Genomic DNA, 20,703 nt, shown 5'->3' with positions numbered 1-20,703 from the left:
GAGTGCAATATTGGCGGGGGAAAGAACAACACTGCACCGCGTCCCGTCCCTCCCGCCCGCCCGGGGCCCGGGATCCCGCTCCCCACTGCTTGAAGCCGGACCAACCCAAGAACCCGGGGCTCGCTGGGGAGTTGGGTTCACCTAGGAGGCCAGAGAGACTTGGCGTCCGGAAGAGGGTGAAGGGGATGGTAAGGGGAAGGGAGGGAGGCAGGGAGAAAGGGAGACCGCGGGATCCCGGAAGGTCGCTATCCGATGCCGGGGCGTTGAGCGCGCTTGCTCTTTAAATACTCAGACTGCGCGGCGCGGAGCTGTCGCCATGGTGACGCGTGTCCCAGCAACCGAAATGAATGGCTGTTGCCTGGTAACGCCGGGCTGAAGTTGTGGGGCCGCCCACCTAGATACTCGCGCTTTCACTAGCTGCAGGTGGGGGGCGTCCCCGCCTTCCGGCCCGCGCGCCGGGACAAGCTGACGTCAACGGCCCCCGCCCCGCCCCGCGCCCGCCCCCCGCTGGCCGCCGCACAAAGCCGTGCTAACCTGGTGGAGCTGCGCGAGCAGGGGAGCAGGGCTGCCTCCCTCCCTGACCCGGCTCCCCTCCAATCCCGTCGCTCTGAAGTGTTTTTAGCGTTCCTTCTTCATTCTTTATTCATCGGGGCTAAGAATTGTTTTCCTAATGCGGATGTAACTGCTTCCGTCGGCCTAGACTTCAACCCAGGACCTCCGGATGGGGTCCGATACCCTATGCTCCATGTGCCGCTCTGGCCCCAAATATTTCCCTGCTCCCACATATTTCTGCCCTTCAAAATACCTTTCGGTCCCCCCAAATTACTCACCCTCACATACAGTTTTACCCCCTCCCAACCATGTGCCTACCTGCCCCAAATACCGCTCTGCTCCCCAAAGGATAATTCTGTGCCCCCAAATACCATTCTGTCGCCGGGCCTACTCTCTGCCTTGTGAAAAACGTAACTAACGTGCCCCATTATCCCTCCCACATTCCGATGTCCTCACCCACATACCTCGGTGCCCCTTCCACGTACCTCAGGACCCCACCCACTTAGCGCCATTTCCTCCAGACACCACCCCCACTCGCTTGAGAGTCCCCTCTTAAAGCTCCCAGCCCCTCCATCCGTGGTACAGTGCGTTGCTCCCCTTCTCTGTCCAAGCCACTGGCTCTTCTTGCCTGGGTCCTGCCCTCCCCAGCCTCGATCTGCTCCCTCGTTGGCAGCGCCGCCCAACCCCCTCTCCCTCGACCGGGGCAGCCCCTCAGCCGCTCGGGCAGGCCCTGTGAGGCTCCGGGTGACCGCTAGAGGGCGGGACAGCCCGCCAGCTACGCCGGCTGGCCGCCGCTACAAGGTGGAGGAAAGACCCTAGGGTTGGGCGGAGCCCAGGTTTCGTCCTTGTTTAAGCGGAAATTTCTTCCCTTGTCCCCTTCTCGGGAGAAGGCCAAGGGAGTCCAGCAGGGGCGGGGACTGTGGGTTTCAGGGTAGAACTGCGGGTGGAACGGGACAGGGAGCGGCTAGAAGGGTGGGGCTATTCCGGGAAGTGGTGGGGGGAGGGGGTCCAAAACTAGCATCTAGACCACTCATTCGCAAGCCTTCCCATTTCTTCTCAGCCTCCCAGGGTGCGGCTCCAAGGGACCTAGTGAGAATGGGGAGGTGGAGTGGGGGACCTGAGGCTGAACTTCCCGGCCTTAACCTAGCCCACTTCTCAGTTCCTTTACTCACCTTGGCTGTTGCCCTGAGGCTAAAACTAGAGTCATGGGGAGCCAGGTCCCAGACTGCCCCCCACCCCAGCCTCACCCCTCCCCCACACAGCCTTCTGGAGCCAGGAAGTGGTTGGTGAAAGGGGGAGGCCAACTGGAGAACAAACAGGTTGTCAGGGGGTTGAGTGATTGGAGCCCATGTACCCTACCTGAGGGGCCAGGAGTGGTTGGGGAGGAGGAGGAAGAGGTAAGAAAAGGTAAGGAAAGGGGGAGGGGGTGGGGTTTTGTCACCTGTCACCTGCTCTGGCTGAGCCTAGGGCGGGCAGGCGGGGGACCGGTATAAAGCAGCAGGCGCCTGTGCCTGCTCCACCTCACACGCAGTGCCTGCCTGAGTCTGTCCTGCCCCCTCCCCACCCAGTTCACCACCACCATGACACTGGGCATCCAGGCCCCTTTCTTCCTCCTGCTGCTGCTGTTCTTAGTGCTTACAGGTGAGGGGCACAAGGTGGGGAGGGGGCTGCCCTTCTCGAGTCATCTTCCCAGCCTTTCTGGGGGTTTTGTTTCCTGGCAGATGGCACCCCAAGAGGCAGACGTTGCAGACAGGGATGGCTCAGTCTGTGCCAGAATAAAGGAGAGAGGCTAAAGACAGGCTGAGAGGAGATGCCCCCCCAACCCCAGGAGAGCGGGTGCCGGGTGTGTGTGTGTGTGTGTGTGTGTGTGTGTGTGGATGTCCTGAAGAGAAGTCGGAGTGGTGGCGGTGGCGGGGGAGTTAGGAGAGGTGAAGCTTTAGGAATAGAGAAATAGACAAGCCAGGAGCAGAGGGGTGTGGGAAGAGAGAGGGAGGCTGCCAGTGGGGAAGGAGGAGGAAGGCTGACCCAGGGGTCCACTCCACAAATCCTCCTGGCATTACTTCTCCAGATGTCAGAAGATGTATTTTCTCCTTGTTCTGATTTGTCCCTCCACCCAACCTTGTAACCTCAACTTCTTACAGCTGCCCCTACAGCCTCCCAGGTCAACCCGACCCTAGCCACCAGCTCAGCCTCAACCTGGACCATGACTTCAGCAGACCATGGCACTTTATCCCTGACCACCAGCCCTGGCTCTAGTTCAGGTGCCACTCCAGCACACCATGACACGTCATCCCTGACCACCAGTCATGCTCCAGGCTCGACCACCACTCCAGTCTACCATGTCAGCTCAGCCCAGATCACCAGCCCTGGCTCAAGCTCAGCCGCCACTCCAGCACACCATGGCACCTCATCCTTGACCACCAGCCCTGCTTCAGGCTTGATTACCACTCCAGTCCACCATGTCACCTCAGCCCCAGCCACGAATGGCACGTCATCCCTGACCACCAGCCCTGCCTCAAGTTTAGCCGCCACTCCAGCACACCATGGTACCTCATCCCTGGCCACCAGCCCTGCTCCAGGCTCGACCACCACTCCAGTCTACCATGTCACTTCAGCCCCAGCCACAAATGGCACGTCATCCCTGACCACCAGCCCTGCCTCAAGCTCAGCCGCCACTCCAGCACACCATGGTACCTCATCCCTGGCCACCAGCCCTGCTCCAGGTTCGACCACCACTCCAGTCCACCATGTCACCTCAGCCCCACCCACGAATGGCACTTCATCCCTGACCACCAGCCCTGCCTCAAGCTCAGCCGCCACTCCAGCACACCATGGCACCTCATCCCTGACCACCAGTACTGCCCCAGGCTCAACCACCATTCTAGTCCGCAATGTCACCTCAGCCCCAGCCACCAGCCCTGGCTCAAGCTTGGCCACTACTCCAGCACACCATGGCACCTCATCCTTGACCACCAGCCCTGCTCCAGGCTCGACCACTACTGCAGTCCACAATGTCACCTCAGCCCTGGCCCCCAATGGCACATCATCCCTGATCACCAGCCCTGCTCTAGGCTCGACCACCACTGCAGTCCACAATGTCACCTCAGCCCTGGCCCCCAATGGCACATCATCCCTGATCACCAGCCCTGCTCTAGGCTCGACCACCACTGCAGTCCACAATGTCACCTCAGCCCTGGCCCCCAATGGCACATCATCCCTGATCACCAGCCCTGCTCCAGGCTCGACCACTACTGCAGTCCACAATGTCACCTCAGCCCTGGCCCCCAATGGCACATCATCCCTGATCACCAGCCCTGCTCCAGGCTCGACCACTACTGCAGTCCACAATGTCACCTCAGCCCTGGCCACCAATGGCACATCATCCCTGATCACCAGCCCTGCCCCAGGCTCTGCCACCACTCCAGCACACCATGGTACCTCATCCTTGACCACCAGCCCTGCCCCAGGCTCGACCACCACTCCCGTCCACCATGTCACCTCAGCCCCAGCCACCAGCCCTGCCTCAAGTTCAGCTGCCACTCCGACACACAAGAGCACCTCTACCAAGGCTACCACAACTACAGTCAACAAGGGCACTCCATCCTCAGTTCCCAGCCACCACTCTGATACTCCCACCACCTCTGCCAGCCATAGTACCAGGACTGCTGCCAGTAGCACTAACCATAGCATAGTATCTCCCACCTCCTCCAATCCTTTTCCTGTTAGGGCCTCCTTCTTCTTCCTGTCCTTTTACATTTCGAACCTCCAGTTTAACTCTTCCCTGGAAGATCCCAGCACCAACTACTACCAGGAGCTGCAGAGAAACATTTCTCAATTGGTAAGTACCTGCCCTTTCCTCCACCAAGCACCCTGAAGCAGCCTTCGGAGCTGCTCGAACCCCTTGCATCAAGCCTTTCCCTCTCACCCCAGCTTTTGGAAATTTATAAACAAGAGGATTTTCTGAGCCTCTCTGCTATGAAGTTCAGGTACAGTTCTGGGTGTGGACTCTGTGTAGGGTGGGTGGATGTTGTCGTGACTGTGGGGAGGGACTGGTGCATTCATGGTTGGGGGGAAGTGCTGACCCAGAAGCTGGGACCCGTGGCTGAACTGCCCATTTCCCTGTGATCAGCCCAGGATCCGTGGTGGTAGAATCAACTTTGGCCTTCCAAGAGGGTACCACTGATGCCCAGGAAGTGAAGACACTGTTTGATAAGGGTGCAACAGAAGCAGCCAGATATAACCTGGACATCTCAAGAGTTAGTGGTGAGCCCACTTCCCCAGCTGTGGGCCAGCACCATGCTGCCAGGGCCCCTCTGTCTGCAGCATCTGGATTCCTGCACTTCCCTTTGATGCTAGTAGGAGGAGGGTCCCTCCTTTGGGAGACTGCCCTGACCACTGCTTTTCCTTTTAGTGAATGATGTGCCATTTCCTTCCTCTACCCAGTCTGGGTCTGGGGTACCTGGCTGGGGCATCGCCCTGCTGGTGCTGGTCTGTGTTCTGGTCGCGTTGGCCATCATCTATCTCGTTGCCCTGGTAAGTGCTCAGTCTCTAGCCTTGCCCAGAGTTCCCCTGCTAGAAGGAACTCCATGGCCCCGCATAACCTCCTCTCTCCCCAGGCTGTGTGTCAGTGCCGCCGAAAGAACTATGGGCAGCTGGACATCTTTCCAACCCGTGATGCCTACCATCCTATGAGCGAGTACCCCACCTACCACACCCATGGGCGCTATGTGCCCCCTGGCAGTACCAGACGTAGCCCCTATGAGGAGGTGAGGATGGCCCCCATGGGCTGAGGGAGGCAGAAGCTTTGACTGGGCAGGGGTTCCGAAAGGGTGCTTGGAAAGCCCGGAGAACTTAGAAGAGGTGAGAGGCAGCATGAAGTAAGCGGTGGAGGGCCTGGCAAGGATGGGGGTGGAGGTCAGAGGAGTTCTCGGGGAAAGAGCTGGGGAGGAGACCACGGAAGAAAGAGGACCTCAAGAGGGAGTGTCCAGACTCCTAGCATTTCGAAAACAGCAGTCCCTGCTCAGCTGAACTGGCGCCACAGCCGCTCACTGGGATGCCCAGAGGCGAAATGGGTGGGGCACTGTGCCCAGGGGAGCCCTCACGCAGGACTCACAGGGAAAGAGCACCTGTGCTCCCACTGGAGTTCTAAGAATGGAGGGTAGATTGTGAAAGGCTGGCAGGAGGGAGGTCTCTGAGGTGGAGGAAGAAGTCTCACCAAGCCAGGTGAGTCTGGGTGCCCGTGAAGTTCTTGGGAGTCTGGAGGAAGCAAGGACCCCTCCTCCCTCTTTCCTCTCCTGGCCTTTCTCTCCAGGACCTAGTAAATAATTACTTGGGCCACCCAGGGCTGGAACGCCACTCCAGGTGGGGGAGGGAGGAGTTTCCTTTAACTGACCCTGTTTTTCCTTCGCCTGGGGACTTCCTTCTCCCAGTTTTACACAGATATACATACACCTCCTTGGGCTAGGGGAGCAGATAATGGAGGAGGGAAAGGGCAGGAGGAGAGGGCAAGGGGGCTGATTAGAGCCAAGAGGAGGGGTGAAGGGGAGCTGAGGGAGGAGGAGCGGCCCTGGGCCCTGTTTACAGTCACCTGGCTGCTGTTGGTGCCCAGCAGGTGCTCTCTCCGAATTAACCCATTAAGAGCCTGCCAGGCTCTTGGACCTTCCAGGGGCCCTGGGGAAGGAGCTCCTCCCAGGAAAGCTTCTGCCCTCACCCTGGATCCCTTTTCTTCCCACCTAGGTTTCTTCAGGCAACGGTGGCAGCAGCCTCTCTTACACGAACCCAGCAGCCACTTCTGCTAACTTGTAGGGGCACATTGCCTGCTGAGCGTCTGTCCAGCCAGTGCCAGTTGCCTCGCTCAGGTTCTTCACTGCCAGAACCCCCCCCCAAACCCCTCCACCCCCTTCTGGGCTGGTGAACTGGAAGTTCAGGTGGGCTGGCACAGTTCCCAGGCCCCACCAAATCCCGACTCATCTTAGCCCTGGTGGAGCCCATCTGAGCCCCTGGAGACATGCCTGGAGCAGTGGCTCCCAGGAGGACTGTTTCAGAAAGCCCCGAGATGGGAGTGGGAGCTTGAACGTGGCTAAATAAAACGTGGGCCTCCTCTGCCCTGACCACCAACTTCTGATCCTTCATCTGTGACTCAGAGACAGAGGAGCAGTCAGCATGTGTGTGTGAGGGAGTCTGGAAGGGGCCTTTGGGGGTGAGACAGGGAGGAAAGAAAGCGAGGAGGAGCAGAGTTCATTTGAGAAGCAGGAGGCATGGAGATGACTTGGGGCGCAGGAGTGGCTGGCGGAAGAACTTGAGTCACCTCTCTCCCGTCGATGGCTGCACAGGAGGTAGGAGGAAACGAAACCTAGGCCGGCTCTGCGGGTCACAGGCCACCGTGACTCGACTCCACCTGCGCACCTGCCCGGCTCTTGCAGCTCTCCCCTCTCCTTGGGCCTGGGGGCCTGGGTTTCACTCTGGCTGGGGGCTGGTGGCGGCCCGCCCCTCCTCTCCCCTTGGCATGGTGCCCCAGGCAGCTCTATTCTTAGCTTTCCGGGTGTGAGGCAAGTCCTCAAGCAGCGATAACAGCCGCAGAGTCAACACGGCTGGGATAAGTGCCGTGTCAGATCCGGGAACTGGCGCCAGGCCCGGCCCCCTCCCTGGCCGCCGGCTGCCCCCCGTCCGTTGGCTCTGGGGTCTGCTTCCCCGCACCCTGGAATGGGGAAGTGGTTCTGGTTCCCTGACCCCTTTGGGTCCAGGCACGGTGCCCGCTCCCTCAACCACATTCCCCTGGGACCTGGGCGTCGCCGGCAGGTTTCCCCGTCTAGGGGTTGGCGCCAGTAACCACCAGAGGGATGCGCCCCCTGGCGGCCATGGTCGGGTCTAGGCCGGTTACAGATGTGGCAGGAGACTCCGGAACGTCTGGCTTGGGGACTTCCTTCCTTGTGGCAGCAGATGCATCGGGCACTCCTGTTCTGAGCAATAGCAGAGGACCCTGAATCCCTCCCACCTGCCACGTCCATCACAGAAACTGAGAGGAATGGTCAGGCTCAGGGAAGGCAGAGATGTGCCTGCCATCACAGTTTATTGTTTATAAACCATGAAAGTAATAGCTGTTGCTTGGCACAGGCCTAGCAGTGCCCACCACAGGGGGGCAGCTGCCGGCACCAGAGGCCTTGCCTGGCCCAACCCACCGGGGACACCCAACCTCAGCTGGGGTCCCAAGGGAGACTTGGCACGTTGGCATGGGTGTGGGGCAGGTAAAGCATGCAAAAGAGAGAAGGGGGACATAAGAGGCATGCGGCTGAGGGGTATGGGGACCCAAATAAATAAAGCAGGATGATAGGGTCCCCTTCCCCTCACCAGGAAGTGCCTGGGCAGTGTCTGGCCAAAGAGGCTGCCCGCCCCAAGGCTGTAGTTCAGCATCATTGGGGCAGGGAGCTTGGCAGGGCAGAGGGTAGAGCTGGGGATCATGCCCAGTGTTCCAGGTGCCTTCCCTCCCAAACAGCCTGGGGAGGAGCACAGGACAGGGATGGGGAAGGGGCTCTCTCCATGACCTGGGTAAGATGCCAAGGGCAGGGCATGGGGCAGAGACCTGGTGAGGGTGGGAGCCTGGATTAACAGGCAATGGAGAGAATGGGGGACATCCAGAGAGGTGAGCAGAGGAGAGTCCCTTGGTCAAGAGAAGGCCCTGGGAAGACACAGACATAGGGTAAGGGACAGGACCACATGGTAGGAAGAGTTTGGGGGAGAAGCTGCCGGAGGAATAACCCGGCTCTAGGAGGCTTGGGAACCCAGGGTCCAGGAGAGGCCTGAAAGGGTCAGTCCAGCTTGGCAAAGCCCCCAATGGTGACCTTCCTCTCAGGCTTAGTGCCCACAGGCTCTTGTAGCTGTACTGCCCCACCCCCAATGAAGCAAAAGGCAGGGCACACAGGCCCGGAGCAGTCCAGGGGGCACTCCAGGAGCCCGCGGAAGGACACGGCGTCTAGGAAGGAAACCCGGCCCCGCTCGTAGTCCAGGCAGATGCCCAGGCGGGGCGGCAAGGGCACTGTGCAGCTCGCTGCAGGGCCATCCCTCCCTGTCAGCCCTGCATTTGAGTTGGCCCCAGACCCCAGCAGGATCTTGCCCATGCCAATGGTTAGGAAAGCGAAGGGTGGCAACGCCTCCACTGTGGCATCCTCAGCACCGCTATCATGTCCGCTGTCCGGGTCATACCTGCAGGAGCCGGCATTGGGTAGAAGGAAGTTGACGGGTGAGTAAGGGAGTGGGGGGGTGGGGTACCAGAGGGCTGAGATGTTGGAAGCATGGAGTATTGGGGAGCAAGTGGTTGAAAGGATTGATGTGGGTATTAAGGAGAAAACACGTTGAAGAGACAAAGGTTAGAATATAGGGTTGGGGGTTTGGTTTTGTGGGAAAGGGGAATTGAGAGGAAAGCATATTGGCAAGAGAGGTGTGGGGAGGGGAAGAAAGACAAGGTATTGATAAAGGAGATTCAAGAAAAGCAGCGCTTAGGGGCTGACCCGGTGGTGCAGCAGTTAAGTTTGCATGTTCCGCTTCTTGGTGGCCCAGGGTTTGTGGGTTCTGATCCCCAGTGCGGACATGGCACCACTTGGCAAAAAGCCGTGCTGTGGTAGGTGTCCCATGTATAAAATAGAGGAAGATGGACATGGATGTTAGCTCAGGGCCATTCTTCCTCAGCAAAAAGAGGAAGATTGGCAGTAGTTAGCTCAGGGCTAATCTTCCTCCAAAAAAAAAAAAAAAGGGAAAAACACAGCTCTTAGCGAGATGGGAAGGTGGTGAGAAAAGTGGTATTGGAGATATCACGCCAGGAGAGGGTTTTGAGGGTTAGGGAATGCTGGAAGAACGAGGGGTTGGTGACTGAGGGGCTGGGGAGAGGGGAAGAGCAGAGAAAGGATGTTGGGAAGGTGAATGTTGGGAGAGAGATGAGGGGGATGGGTGTCACTGATGAAGGATGTTAGAGGGATGCAGGCTTGGGGAAGATAGGGTTTAGGAAGAATTGGTGTTGGAGAGAAAGCATTTTGAAGAAATGAGGTGTTGGGGGATAGAGTGCTGGGGAGAAGGGGTTCAGGGAGAAAAGCATATGTGGGAGGGTGTTAAATAGGATGCTGGGGATAAAAAGGTATGGAGATGGAAAGTTTAAGGGAAGAGTATTAGGATGTTCAGAAAAGATGTGGGTGAAGGAGGTTTGGAGAGAAAAGGTTTTGTGGAGGAAGGATGTTGGAAATGGGATATTAGGGAGAAAGGACACAGAGGCTTGGAGAGATGGTGTATTGAGTGACAGATGGAAGGAAGTGGAGATGGCTCCCTCTTCTATTATCCCTTTCCCCAGCCACTCACTCTGAAAATCAATCCTCAAAGCCCGTTCGCTGAGCCCACATTTCCCCTGGCCCCAAGCCCCCCCAGCCGGCCCCCATGCTCCTACTGCTTCCTCCCAATCTCCTCCCAAGCTCCCCCCCAGCAAGTCTGTGCTCTCTTTGCTACCTCCACCCTGTTCCCAGCTCCCCCACCCAGGGTCCCCATACCCCTTCCCTTCCAGAGAGGCCTGACCTGGGGCTGATCACATCAGGGGCGCCCTGGAAGCTTTCCTGAAGCTTGCTCTCCAGCCCAACGCCCACCTTGACCAAGTAGGAGGCTGGGTCCACGGCGCAGGCCCAGTAGCTGCGGCCCTGGGTCACAGCCACATCGCCCAGGACCACATCCACGCTCAGGTGGCAGCCAGTCAGCAGCCGCTCAGCAGCCAGCAGCAGGGGCAGCCCTGGAACACTCCGCACTGCTCGCTGGTCCTTGCTGATGGCCAGCCGCTCTCGGCTTGTACCCCAGCGGCCATCGAGGAAGAAGTGCAGCACTGGAGTTGGGGAGGGTTGAGACAGAAGGAAGGGACAGAAGGAAGGACTTCAGGGACAAACACTGGCACTGGCGACTGTGAGGTGTTAGCACAAGACACTAGGAGATTTCAGAACATGGAACACGTTGCCAAGGGCTGGGCAGGGGGCTCTGGGGAACAGGGCCTGGAGAACTGGAATGGGGGCATAGAGAAAACAGAAGGGGCATCCCAGATGGGCAGAGGACCCCAGGAAGAACTGCAGTGATGACTGGTGGGCACAGAAACTGGTCTCCCAGACCCACTTGACTCATAGTGCTTCCTCCAACCCCTTTCCCATGCTGGCCCTGTGGACAATCCTCACTATTCTGTTCCACCTGGTGACATTCCCACCACCATCTACCTACACCTTCCAGCCCACACTCTGGTGCTCACACCTGGTACTTACACCCAACCCCTAACTCTTCTGCCCCCTACTGGGGTGGTCATCCTCCTCTGTTATGCCCCACACTATTTTCTGGAGAGTCACTTTAGTAACATTTATTGAGCCCTTACTAGGAGCCAGAAACTCTGTTAAGACATTACATGTATCATCTCACTTATCAAGTGCTGCTGTGTCAATTCTCACAGCAACCCTATGAGGTAAGTGTTGTTATTATCCCTACAGAAGGGGAACTTGAAGATCCGAGAGGGTGAATAACTTGCCCAAAGCCACCCACTTGGCAAGAGGCAGAGCTGGGATTGAACCCGGGCAGTCTAGCCCCAGAGCTAGTGAGCATAACCCATTGTGTTATACTGTCTCTCCAGTCCACCCAGCACCAGCTGTTAGTGCCTGGCTCCCAGCATACGCTGTGCGCTTGGCATGCCACACTGTGCCCACCCACCTGCCCACTCACCAGGTGCTGGGGGCGTGTGCAGGTGCACATCTTCACTGTACTCGCCGTAGCCGGCCTTGTTGCAGCCACGGACACGCAGCACGTACACAGAGCCAGTGTCAGGGTTCTCGAGCAGGGCACTGGTGCCCCTCACCTCCTCCCGCCGCTGCCAGCGGGTGGGGCCCGGCTGGGCAGGCACATCCGTGCGCCGGAACTCAATGGTGTAGTGCCAGGCAGGTGGTGAGTGTGGGGGCAGCCGCCAGCACAGGAAGATCTGGTCGTAGGCAAAGGTGCGCTGGGTATCAATGACAGGAGCCTCGGGCACTGTTGGAAGAGACAGTGGGGATCAGTCAGGGCCTGGCCGCTGGCCTGGCATGGAGGGCAGGCAGGAGAAGGGAAAGCAGCGGGAGCCGGGGGGGTGAGTGTGGGTGAGAGGGAAGTGGGAAAAAGACCTATCTGGGCGCTGGGCAGGGACAGACAGGGCAGAGCCCAGGGGAGAAGGAGAGAGGCAGGAGCGCACTGGGCGGGAGGCAGGAGGCCTGCGTGCTAGTCCTGGTCTGCCACTCTCTCACGCTGGCCTTGGGTCAGTCACTTTCCCCTTCTGGACCTCAGTTTCCTCCTCTGTCAAACGAGGGTATCAGACAGGACGGGGACCCTTCTTTCTCTGACCCTTTTTATTCTATGGATAAAGAGGAGCCCCAGGGAAAGGCAGGCAAAGGCCACTGGAACCCAGGCAAGAGGGCACTGAACAGGAAGGAGGGGACAGAGCGGGAGGGAGATAGGTATGAGAGTCAGTAAGACAGAAAATGAGGGACAAAAGAGGGCAAGCAAAAGCTTGAGAGCAGGGGTCGAAAGGCAAGGGGAAGAAAAGGAAGTCCAGAGGGCAAGGGTCACAGGGACAAAAGGTCAAAGGGGCAAGGATTAGGCAAGCATCTAAGGAAGGTAGAAGAGAGACGGAGGGCACTGGTCGGGGGAGGACCGAGCGTCTGGACAGGGCAGGACAGAGAAGGAGGCAATGAGTGGGTGGCTGAGCTGCGTGGGAGCGGCAGGGAGGGTTGGGGCAGGGGGCCCGGCGGGGGGCAGGTCCCCCGGGGCAGGGCCGCTGACTTGCCTGGGGTGCTCCGGAGCAGAGTCCGCGGTGGCCACGGCCTACAAACAAAGAGAGGGAGAAGCAGCGCTGAGCGCGATGGGACGGTGTGGCCGGGTGGGCTAGGTGGGAGGGGTGGCTGGCCAGGCTGGGCAGGAGGCCAGGGAGGTCCCCGGTGGGCACTGCCCCCCGGGCCCGCTGCTGAGGAAGAAGGGAGGAAAGCTCTAATTGGGCATGGGGCCTGGCCATCTCCTTACCTCGCAGGAAGTTAAGCTCTGTCAGCAGCTTCATCTCACGCCCCACGTCCAGCTGGCAATGGCGGAAGGAAGAGCTAGCAGCTGGTCGGAACATCTGGAGGGCCTCCGTAGCTCGGGTAATCCTGGGATGTGGGCAGCCAAGGGTCAGGCTCTGCCATCTGGGCAGCCACCTTTCCCCTTGATTCTGCCTTGCCTGCCCCTAGAGGCTTGGCATCTGCTTTGGGTCTCTTCCTTATCCTTTAGGCAAGCTGGGTATGAGTTTGGCCTGGTGAAAATCCTCAGGGCCCAGCTCTCCATCAGGCAGTACTCTAGACATTGTCTTGGACCTTGGCTAAACCCATGATACCCCTGGCCCCAGGAGCCCGTGCCCCTACGCCATGCCCCTGAGTACCTGTTGTGCAGCTGCTTGGCTGCTTGCACAAAGCAAGGCTGGTCTGTTTCCTTAAGAACCTCCTGGGCGTAGCCCACCAGACCTGAGCCATCTAGCAGGCTCCGGTGCTCCTGGATCTGGGCGCTGAGACGGGCCAGCCGCTCCTGCTGGCATTCCTCAATGGCCTGAAGCAGTGATGCCCGCTTCTCCTCCAGCACAGCCCCCAGCCCCCGCACCAGCTGGGACACCTCCTCCTTGGCCTGCTGACCACTCACCTGCCCAGAGAACAACACTTACTATCTTCTTTTTGAAGGCAGCACTTGTGCCAGCCTCCTGGGGCACCACACCATGGGCTAGGATCACAAAGGATCTGGGGAAATCCTACCCACCTGTTCCAATAAGGCCAGGCTCATGGCTCCAAAAGCACCTGTACACCCAGATGGGCTCAACTCCTGACCATTTGTGCCAACCTTCCTGGATGCCCACCCCACAATCCTGACCCCTTAAGGACTCCCCCAAATAAAAGAGGCCATGACTGCACTAATGTCCACTTGGATTGCACTAATGTCCACCAGCGTTGATGCCATCCTTATTGCCCATCCCCAAGTCAGCTGATTCAAGCAATCTGGCAGAAGGTGTCAGAGCCACCACCTCACCCTAGCTCCAGGAATGTGTGCCATCCTCAGCAGGCAGCTGAGCCTGAGAGCATCTAAGCTATGTCCCTGGGGCTTTTCAAGCTCTTCCTGTCCTGGGCATAGCCACGGTGTCTCCACTGCAGCCCCAGGTACAGCCTGGCCTGGGGCACTGATGTTCCTGCCAACCTGGTTTAACCAGAACCTCAACATATCCATGGGCCCCACACGGGCTTCCTGAGCTTGCAACCAGGTGACTGGGCCATGCCCATCCACACCCTCTTCCTGCTTTCACTCCCAGGCAGGGCCCAGGGCCCACCTCCATGCCCTCCCTCACCTCGGTGTGCCTCACAGTCTCCTCCAGCTCACAGATCTGGGTCTGTACTGTGTCCTGGTTTCCCAGGATGTATGTCAGGCTCTTTGTCAGCTTGTCCTGAGGGGGAAGAAAGAGGTGGGCATCACGCCTGGCTCGGCAGAAGCCAGCAGTCAAGAGCAGGTGCAAGTGTGGGTTAGCACTGGGGCTGAGTGAGGCGGGGTTCTCACCTTGAGGGCCTGGTAGGCGCTGAGTACTGGTGTGATCTTGTGCCCACTGTGAGTGCGCCGCACTCGGCAGAGTTGGCATACCAGCCGTTGGCACGTCTTACAGTAGTGGGTCACCTCTTCCTTGTGGTCTGGACACATCAGGCCCTCGGGACAGAAGGAGCAATGACATAGTCAGCCAATGCTGGGTGTAAAGGTGCTGACCTACTACTGGAGCAGTTTGGTCCTCTCCCTCCCCTGGCTTGATGGGGGAGGAGGGGAGTTCAGCTGGTCACACAGTGCCACCTGGTGGTACATACTGGCATCAGAGAGAGCCTTTCCTGCACTCTCCAGGCCTTGCTCCTCCCATCATCCACCTCAAGATGTGTGGTAACAACAATAACAAGGATCATAATTAATCTTAGCCTCGTGGCTAATAATTAACCTTGCCCACCTTGTTTACTGCCATATCCCAACACCTAAAATAGCACCAGGCACATAGGTGCTTGATAAATATTTGTTCAATTCAATGCATGAATGCATACAGACTTTTTTAGTATACAGATAACTTTCACAAACATTATCTCAGGTGATCTCTCAACCACCCTGCGGGTATGGATATTGCAGGGCAGATGTTATTATCCTCATTCAACAGATGAGATGGAGGCTCAAAGGTGTTCAAAGATTTGTCCAGTGCCTGCACCCCTGCCCATCTCCTTTTGGAAGCCCACAATGCCAGGCACTCCCACCCACCCAGCGCTACTGTGCCCCTCCCTTCCCAGGTTCTGCAAGGGCTGGCTCACCTTGGGGCGGAATGAGAGAGTAGGCAGGGTGGGCTCATGCTGGGCCTTCTGGGTGCCCCAGGGGTGGAAAAGCTTGAAGCACTCATTGCAGAAGGTGGCCCGGCACTCGGTGCAGCCCTTGGTGGCTTCTAGTGGCGGGGGCTTGCACAGTTGGCACAGGATGGCACCACCCACACTCACACTCTGGCGGTACCTCTCCACCACTCGCTCCAGGGTCAGATTCCGGAACAGCCCTGCCAGGCCCCGCTCCCCAAGCTCCACATCGCCCTGGCAGGCTGGGCACGGGAACATGATTACCTGGGGGTGCAAAGCACCTCGCTTCCGCCCGGGGTATGTCCCAAAGCCTGTGGATGGGCCAGGAGGTAGAGAGCTGAACATTAGAGCTGTCTGGGGTGGGGGAAATCGGTTCAATTAAAAATTAATTTTTATTGTGCCAGAGCTCTTCTCTCACTAGAGCCTGGATGAGCAGTATCTCCAGCCCCTGAAAGACAGATGCCCCTGACCAGTGATGGACCTCTTCCATCTTCCTGATGGACATCCCAGCCTCCTCACCCCCACCCCACAGGGCCCAGCCCCACCTGACTTAAGCAGCCGGTCCAAACGATCTGGCTTGGGGAGGGTTCTTCGGGAGAGGCGAGGACTTCGGGTGGAAGGGGTGGAGGCAGGAGAGGTGGGCTCGGAGCTGGGGTCCCCACCATGGCCTACGTAGCCCTGCTGGCCCAGCACCTCCCGGGCACAGGCCTGGCACACGTTGTGGGTACAGGGCAGCACTAGTGGCTGCTTGTACATCTCTTGACACACTGGGCACAGTAGTTCCTTCTCCATGTTCTTCATGCTCGTCTGTGGAGGGATCAGGAGGTTGGGTCAGAGCTTGGACACCTGGGCACATCTCAACAGGCCCCTCAGCTGCCCTTAAGAGACCCAAGGGGTCTCAGGATGGGGAAAGACAAGCTATCTATGGCTTTTCCCCAACACCAGCCTCAGCCTGTTTCACAGACCTTCTCAGCTCTCTGTCTCTTGCCTGTTTCCCTTCTGCAGAACTAAAGGTCTATGGAGGAGGGGTGGTTGGAGCTGTGCCTCCCCCAGCCTCAAGCCCCACCCCTTTCACCCCCACTGCCCCAGCAGGGCCTGCAGTCCTTCTCACCTGGCCATTGCCCCCATCCCCCAATCTCCGGGCAGCCTGCCCCTGGCACTTCTCTCATGGACACCGCCCATTCTGCAGCTCGGTGCGGACCCCCACGTCCTCCTCTGCAGCCCCCCTCCGCGTGACTCCTCCCTATAGCCAGGCGCCGCTCGCTCTCCATCCTCCTGCTCACCCCATCCGTCCTCCTGCCGCGGCTCTGGCCTGCGGCCGCCCCCAGCCTCCATCCCCCATCTTCACTTCTCCGTCCGTCTCCTCCTGTCGTCCGATACTAGCCCATTCCCCTTGCCCCCTACCAGCCGGCAATCCGGCTCCCTTCCTTGGTGAAACCTGGCTAGCCGCAACCCGCTCCCCCATCAAGGGAGAAACAAGCGCCCCGCCTACTCTCCCCCTCCCCACCGGAAGTACCCCTCCCTTTTTTGGTGGCAGGGGTCCTCAGGCTATGCCCCACCCCCACACCTCACCTTGGTCCCTCTCTTCGCAGCCATCCCGGTCAGGGGCGCAGCTGACACAAAGGAGGGAGGGACAGGGAGGGAGGGGGAAGGAAGTGGTGGGGGGGAGCAGGGTTGGCACCGCCCCTGGGAGAGCCGGGCACGGGTTTCCATGACAACCACAGGCTCGGAGGCAGCCCTGAGTGGGGGTGCGGTGGGGTGGGGTCTCACGGAGGGGTCCAAATTGGGAACTGCACCCTGGGGCGACTCCTTCATCGCCTCCCACCTGTCCTCGGTTTTCTTGGAAATTTTCCAAGCTCACACACGCCCCCTCCTCATAGCATAGCCCCATTGCCTTGCAGCCCCAGCCCTGGTGCACTGCTGGCGGTTACACCAGCCCACCCGCTGCGTCCGGGCAGCTCCTTGTTCCTCATGCCCCAGCAGATGGACGCCTTCACGGCACTCACCTCCGGGCTGCCTCAGGGATTACCCTCTCATACCTGCATCCTGACCCTCCCAGTCCTTTCTGCTATCACTAGCCCCCTGTCTACATCCCAGCATCTTGCCAGATCCCCACCTGTTCAAGGTCTGGGCCTGCCCGGACCCCTATACTCCCGCTCCCGTTCCCCTCGACCCCACCTTAACTCACACTGATGCGGACCAGTGCATCCATGATGGAAGTGAAGGTCTGCATATCCTCACCCTCAGCCATGGCCCTACCATGCCCGCCCGCCCCCGGGTGCCTGATCTCGGCTGCGGCTGCGAACCCGGGGCTTAATGCAGGAGCCCGATGGGGGTGTGGGGAGGGGTGGGGGTGAGATGTCACTGCGCATGCTCCAGGGACCAGCCTCGAACAGCGCCGGTCGGGGTGGGAGGTGGGAAATAGTTCTCCCCACGTGGTTCTCAGAAGGCAGTCTGGGGGTTGGGTAACATGGAATGGTATTTGAGGGGAGAGCCACTTCTTATGTTCACATTCTTCATTGGCTCCTAATTTTACTAATATAAAGCGGGAAGATAGTTTCAGAGAAAGATAGGTTCCAGGATGCGAGGACTAAATTTTCGTTTGGCCAAGAGTCTCGGGGAGATGTCGAGGCAATGATCATGGGAGAGGGAGGACTGAGGAACAGGCATTAGAGATGACATAAATGGCAAAGAAGACAGTGGTGGGCTAGAGGCTATGGGCCATGGTCCCAGTGACTTGAAGAGTTAAGTGCAGCTTTCATCGAGAGGCAGCAGATGCTTGGGATGCGGGGAAGGGTGGGGGACCAGGGCGGTGGCCAAGGATGGTTTTAGACACAATATTTCCTCCCTGCCGGAAGAGGGCGCTGCGTGCAGGCGCCGAGAAAGAGAGAGAAAGAGGAAGACTTGAGGGAAGCAAGTTCGCAAGGAGCGCCGACGCATGCGCACAGGCAGCTGCACCCGGTTCGGCTCCACTTCTTCTTGGCCACAGGCGCCGACTGGACTCGCGGGCTGGGCAGGATGGGTAACGGGACCGGCGGATCTCCCCTGGCGGAGTAGTGGGCGTCGGAGTTGGGGCGGACCAACTTTCTCTGTCCTCTCCCCACAGAGCTGACGTGTCCTGGGTTGCAGCGGGCGGGCATTTCCACGGGACGGGAGGGTTCAGGGCCTCTGGGACTGAGGAATTCCTGGGGGTCGCCGCGGGGTGTAGGGAGTCGGAGAGTGTGGCTTCGTCCCGGAGTGCTTGGAAGATGTCGGGCCGTCGAGCTCGGGGACCTGCCGAATCTGCCTGCGGCTCCTGGAGGGAGGGCCGGGCCTGACTCTCCGTCTCTTTTCTCCTCCCCTCCAGTGGTGGGTACGGGCACCTCGCTGGCGCTCTCCTCCCTCCTGTCCCTGCTGCTCTTCGCTGGGATGCAGATGTACAGCCGCCAGCTGGCCTCCACCGAGTGGCTCACCATCCAGGGGGGCCTGCTTGGCTCCGGCCTTTTCGTCTTCTCTCTCACTGTATCCTCCCTGCGGTGGAGCGGGGAGAGGGGTTTGAGGGTAGGAAGGGTGGAGGGCCACGCACGCTTGTGCCCTTCCCATTACCCACATTACCGTGCTCCCATTGCACGCCCCACTCCTTAACTCCCGCGACCCAGGCCTTCAATAATCTGGAGAATCTTGTCTTTGGCAAAGGCTTCCAAGCAAAGATTTTCCCAGAGAGTAAGTGAAAACTGGGCGTTGCGTATTTGACCTCCCCCGATACGGTACTGAATTTCCAGGTGCTTACATGGTAAAGGTTGTTTAGGAGAAGGAAATGTATTTACTAAAACTGTCTGGAGGTAGATGACTCTTTTGGATCCAGCACCTTATCTAGCTCCTGGAATTGGAGCGGGAAGAGCAGGCCTCTGAAAGTGAGAAGCTCAGTACTTTCTGGCCAGTTTCTGGGGAAATTTTGAGAGGAACAGACAAGTTTGGGCGTATTTTGTATACGTCTCTGGGGAGGCGTTCTTTGTTCCCCACCAGAAGCAGCAGCAGGACCGAGTTCATTGAGGGGTTCTGATGTGAACTTGACCCAATATTAGAGAATTCTGTTTATTTGAGATGATTGTGAAGAGCCTAGCTATTAGATACACCAAATTTCTATGTCAGCAGGAATCCTGGCCAAAATAGAGTATCTGTTAGGTTGTTTTCTCTTTGAAAGGATCCTTGTTTTTGCTCCATGTAATCAAAATTGATGATTTAGTTACTTATGGAGAATTTTCGTAAAGCAAATTAGGCATCAAGGCCAGATCACCTAAGGAATGCCACATGCTTCAAATTGGCAGCAGATGCCACCTCATGTGAAGTCTTCATCTGGTGGAACAAAGACATGTCACCCTTGTCCTCCACTCTCTCCCCTCCTCCAGGGCTTGCTCTCTCCACTTGGCCCTGTTGCAGGCTTCCAGAGCTCCTTCCATCAGCCCCAGGACTTCCCTCTGTTAGATTTTGTTTCCGTATGTTTTGCGGGGCGGGGTTCTTGGCTCTCCTTGCCTGCCCTCCCCAACTGGGCAGGTGGGGCTTGCCTTTGCTTTCTGCCCTTTCACCTTCTCTCCAGTCCTACTCTAGATATCCTGAGACCCTTTCCTGCCCTCTTGGGTGTGTATATCCAGACACTGCCCTCCAACCTGTGTCCAGGGAGTGAGGACCTCAACTTCCACCACTGGCCAGCCAGTTTAATGAATTGATCCCCATTGGCTGGCTTCTGTTGGAAAGGCATTGACCCTCTTCCCCAAGCCATGCCCTTCAGACTCTCCTATCACCTTTCCTTTTCCTTTTTATCAGAGGAAAGCCACGAGAGGGAAGTTAAGTGCTACCTAGGGCGGAGCTAGTAATGAACATGCATCTCCTACGTCTGTGTCCTGGGCATCATTAAGGCCGTCCTCTTGTTCTTGTCATGCCATACTCCAATGGTTCACCAAGATTCAGAGGGCCCCAGATTTCTCTAGACTCCACATATGAATGCCTAGTATTTCCCTTCTGACCATCACCCTTCTTGTCCCCTCTTGCCTCCCCAGTTCTCCTCTGCCTCCTGTTGGCTCTGTTTGCATCCGGCCTCATCCACCGAGTGTGTGTCACCACCTGGTATGTGTCTGACAGCTGGGTAAGGGGTGCAGCACCCTGTTCTTTGACACTGGATCCTCCTGTGGTGGTTCCAGACCTTCCCCATAACTCCGTCCCCTTCTGTTCTCCCTCCTTTCCCCGTCCCCATTTCCTCAACCTGAACCTGGATTCTCTCCCTGATGCTGGTGTCTGCCCTAGGAGGCACCAGGCTGATAGCATGCCCACTGATGCCATGACCTTTCTGTCTTCACCTGGTAGCTTCATCTTCTCCATGGTTGGTCTGTACTACATCAACAAGATCTCCTCCACTCTGTACCAGGCAACAGCTCCAGTCCTCACACCAGCCAAGGTCACGGGCAAGGGCAAAAAGAGAAACTGACCTGACTGTCCAATAAAGTTGATTTCTTTGTAGCTCTGTGAGCTGTGCCATGCTGTGGGCCTCTTCTGCCAATGCCTGCATGGGTGTGCAGAATGCTAGGGCAGATGGGTACCTTGGGGGTGGTGGGGCTTTCCTTCCTGCAAGGTTCATTTTTTCAAATATTTATCGAGTGCTGTCAGTGCCAGGCACAGGATTGGCATATGCTTTTTTTTCTTTTTTTAAGATTTCATTTTTCCTTTTTCTCCCCATAGTTCCCTAGTACATAGTTGTATATATGTTTTAGTTGTG

At 58.0% G+C, this 20,703-nt stretch overlaps 3 protein-coding genes across 8 annotated transcripts; 2 read left to right on the top strand and 1 right to left on the bottom strand.

The window, feature by feature from the left end:
* Window positions 1-1,317: 1,317 nt before the first annotated feature.
* Window positions 1,318-6,668, top strand: MUC1 (mucin 1, cell surface associated). Of its 3 annotated transcripts, none has more exons than XM_070497611.1 (8): window positions 1,318-1,353; window positions 2,121-2,193; window positions 2,694-4,390; window positions 4,483-4,538; window positions 4,682-4,815; window positions 4,964-5,085; window positions 5,169-5,318; window positions 6,289-6,668. In XM_070497611.1, exons 2-8 carry the CDS (start codon window positions 2,133-2,135, stop codon window positions 6,355-6,357), a joined length of 2,289 nt encoding a protein of 762 aa, XP_070353712.1. In that variant the 5' UTR covers window positions 1,318-1,353; window positions 2,121-2,132; the 3' UTR covers window positions 6,358-6,668. The 3 variants fall into 3 exon arrangements, with proteins under 3 accessions (XP_070353712.1, XP_044614656.2, XP_014692534.3); XM_044758721.2 differs by lacking the exon at window positions 1,318-1,353 and adding an exon at window positions 1,609-1,949; XM_014837048.3 differs by lacking the exon at window positions 1,318-1,353 and adding an exon at window positions 1,941-1,959.
* Window positions 6,669-7,581: 913 nt separating this feature from the next.
* TRIM46 (tripartite motif containing 46) lies at window positions 7,582-17,320 on the bottom strand. Of its 4 annotated transcripts, none has more exons than XM_014837050.3 (10): window positions 17,143-17,320; window positions 15,500-15,761; window positions 14,922-15,265; window positions 14,143-14,286; window positions 13,937-14,032; window positions 12,989-13,242; window positions 12,598-12,719; window positions 11,275-11,577; window positions 10,105-10,402; window positions 7,582-8,751 (listed from the first exon to the last, which is right to left on the bottom strand). In XM_014837050.3, the coding sequence occupies exons 1-10, from the start codon at window positions 17,203-17,205 to the stop codon at window positions 8,358-8,360; spliced, it is 2,280 nt and encodes a 759-aa protein (XP_014692536.1). In that variant the 5' UTR covers window positions 17,206-17,320; the 3' UTR covers window positions 7,582-8,357. The 4 variants fall into 4 exon arrangements, with proteins under 4 accessions (XP_014692536.1, XP_014692535.1, XP_044614661.1 ...); XM_014837049.3 differs by lacking the exon at window positions 17,143-17,320 and adding an exon at window positions 16,527-16,909; XM_044758726.2 differs by lacking the exon at window positions 17,143-17,320 and adding an exon at window positions 16,238-16,378.
* Window positions 17,321-17,877: 557 nt separating this feature from the next.
* On the top strand, window positions 17,878-20,447 carry KRTCAP2 (keratinocyte associated protein 2). The gene is given in 6 exon segments (XM_014837052.2): window positions 17,878-17,928; window positions 17,931-17,976; window positions 18,301-18,455; window positions 18,593-18,656; window positions 19,991-20,057; window positions 20,295-20,447. Coding segments are annotated over 6 exon segments (489 nt in total). The 5' UTR covers window positions 17,878-17,892; the 3' UTR covers window positions 20,416-20,447.
* Window positions 20,448-20,703: the final 256 nt, after the last annotated feature.

This window comes from Equus asinus, chromosome 25 (assembly GCF_041296235.1).
Source record: "Equus asinus isolate D_3611 breed Donkey chromosome 25, EquAss-T2T_v2, whole genome shotgun sequence".
Lineage (NCBI taxonomy): Eukaryota > Metazoa > Chordata > Mammalia > Perissodactyla > Equidae > Equus > Equus asinus.
The sequence above is the reverse complement of the archived record's forward strand: the minus strand, read 5'-3'. Positions and strand labels throughout refer to the sequence as shown.

What these genes read in the sequence shown, in the direction of transcription:
- MUC1 (XM_044758721.2), top strand. Translation starts at nt 1,758, where the DNA reads ATGGGGAGCCAGGTCCCAGACTGCCCCCCACCCCAGCCTCACCCCTCC. An exon ending in TTGGGGAGGAGGAGGAAGAG is followed by an intron (nt 1,950 to 2,120) that starts GTAAGAAAAGGT and finishes CTCCCCACCCAG; the next exon opens with TTCACCACCACCATGACACT. An exon ending in CTCTCTGCTATGAAGTTCAG is followed by an intron (nt 4,539 to 4,681) that starts GTACAGTTCTGG and finishes CCCTGTGATCAG; the next exon opens with CCCAGGATCCGTGGTGGTAG.
- TRIM46 (XM_014837049.3), bottom strand. Translation starts at nt 16,769, where the DNA reads ATGAAGGAGTCGCCCCAGGGTGCAGTTCCCAATTTGGACCCCTCCGTG. An exon ending in CTGCGAAGAGAGGGACCAAG is followed by an intron (nt 15,762 to 16,526) that starts GTGAGGTGTGGG and finishes ATCCCTCCACAG; the next exon opens with ACGAGCATGAAGAACATGGA. An exon ending in CCTGATGTGATCAGCCCCAG is followed by an intron (nt 8,752 to 10,104) that starts GTCAGGCCTCTC and finishes CGGCTCCTGCAG; the next exon opens with GTATGACCCGGACAGCGGAC.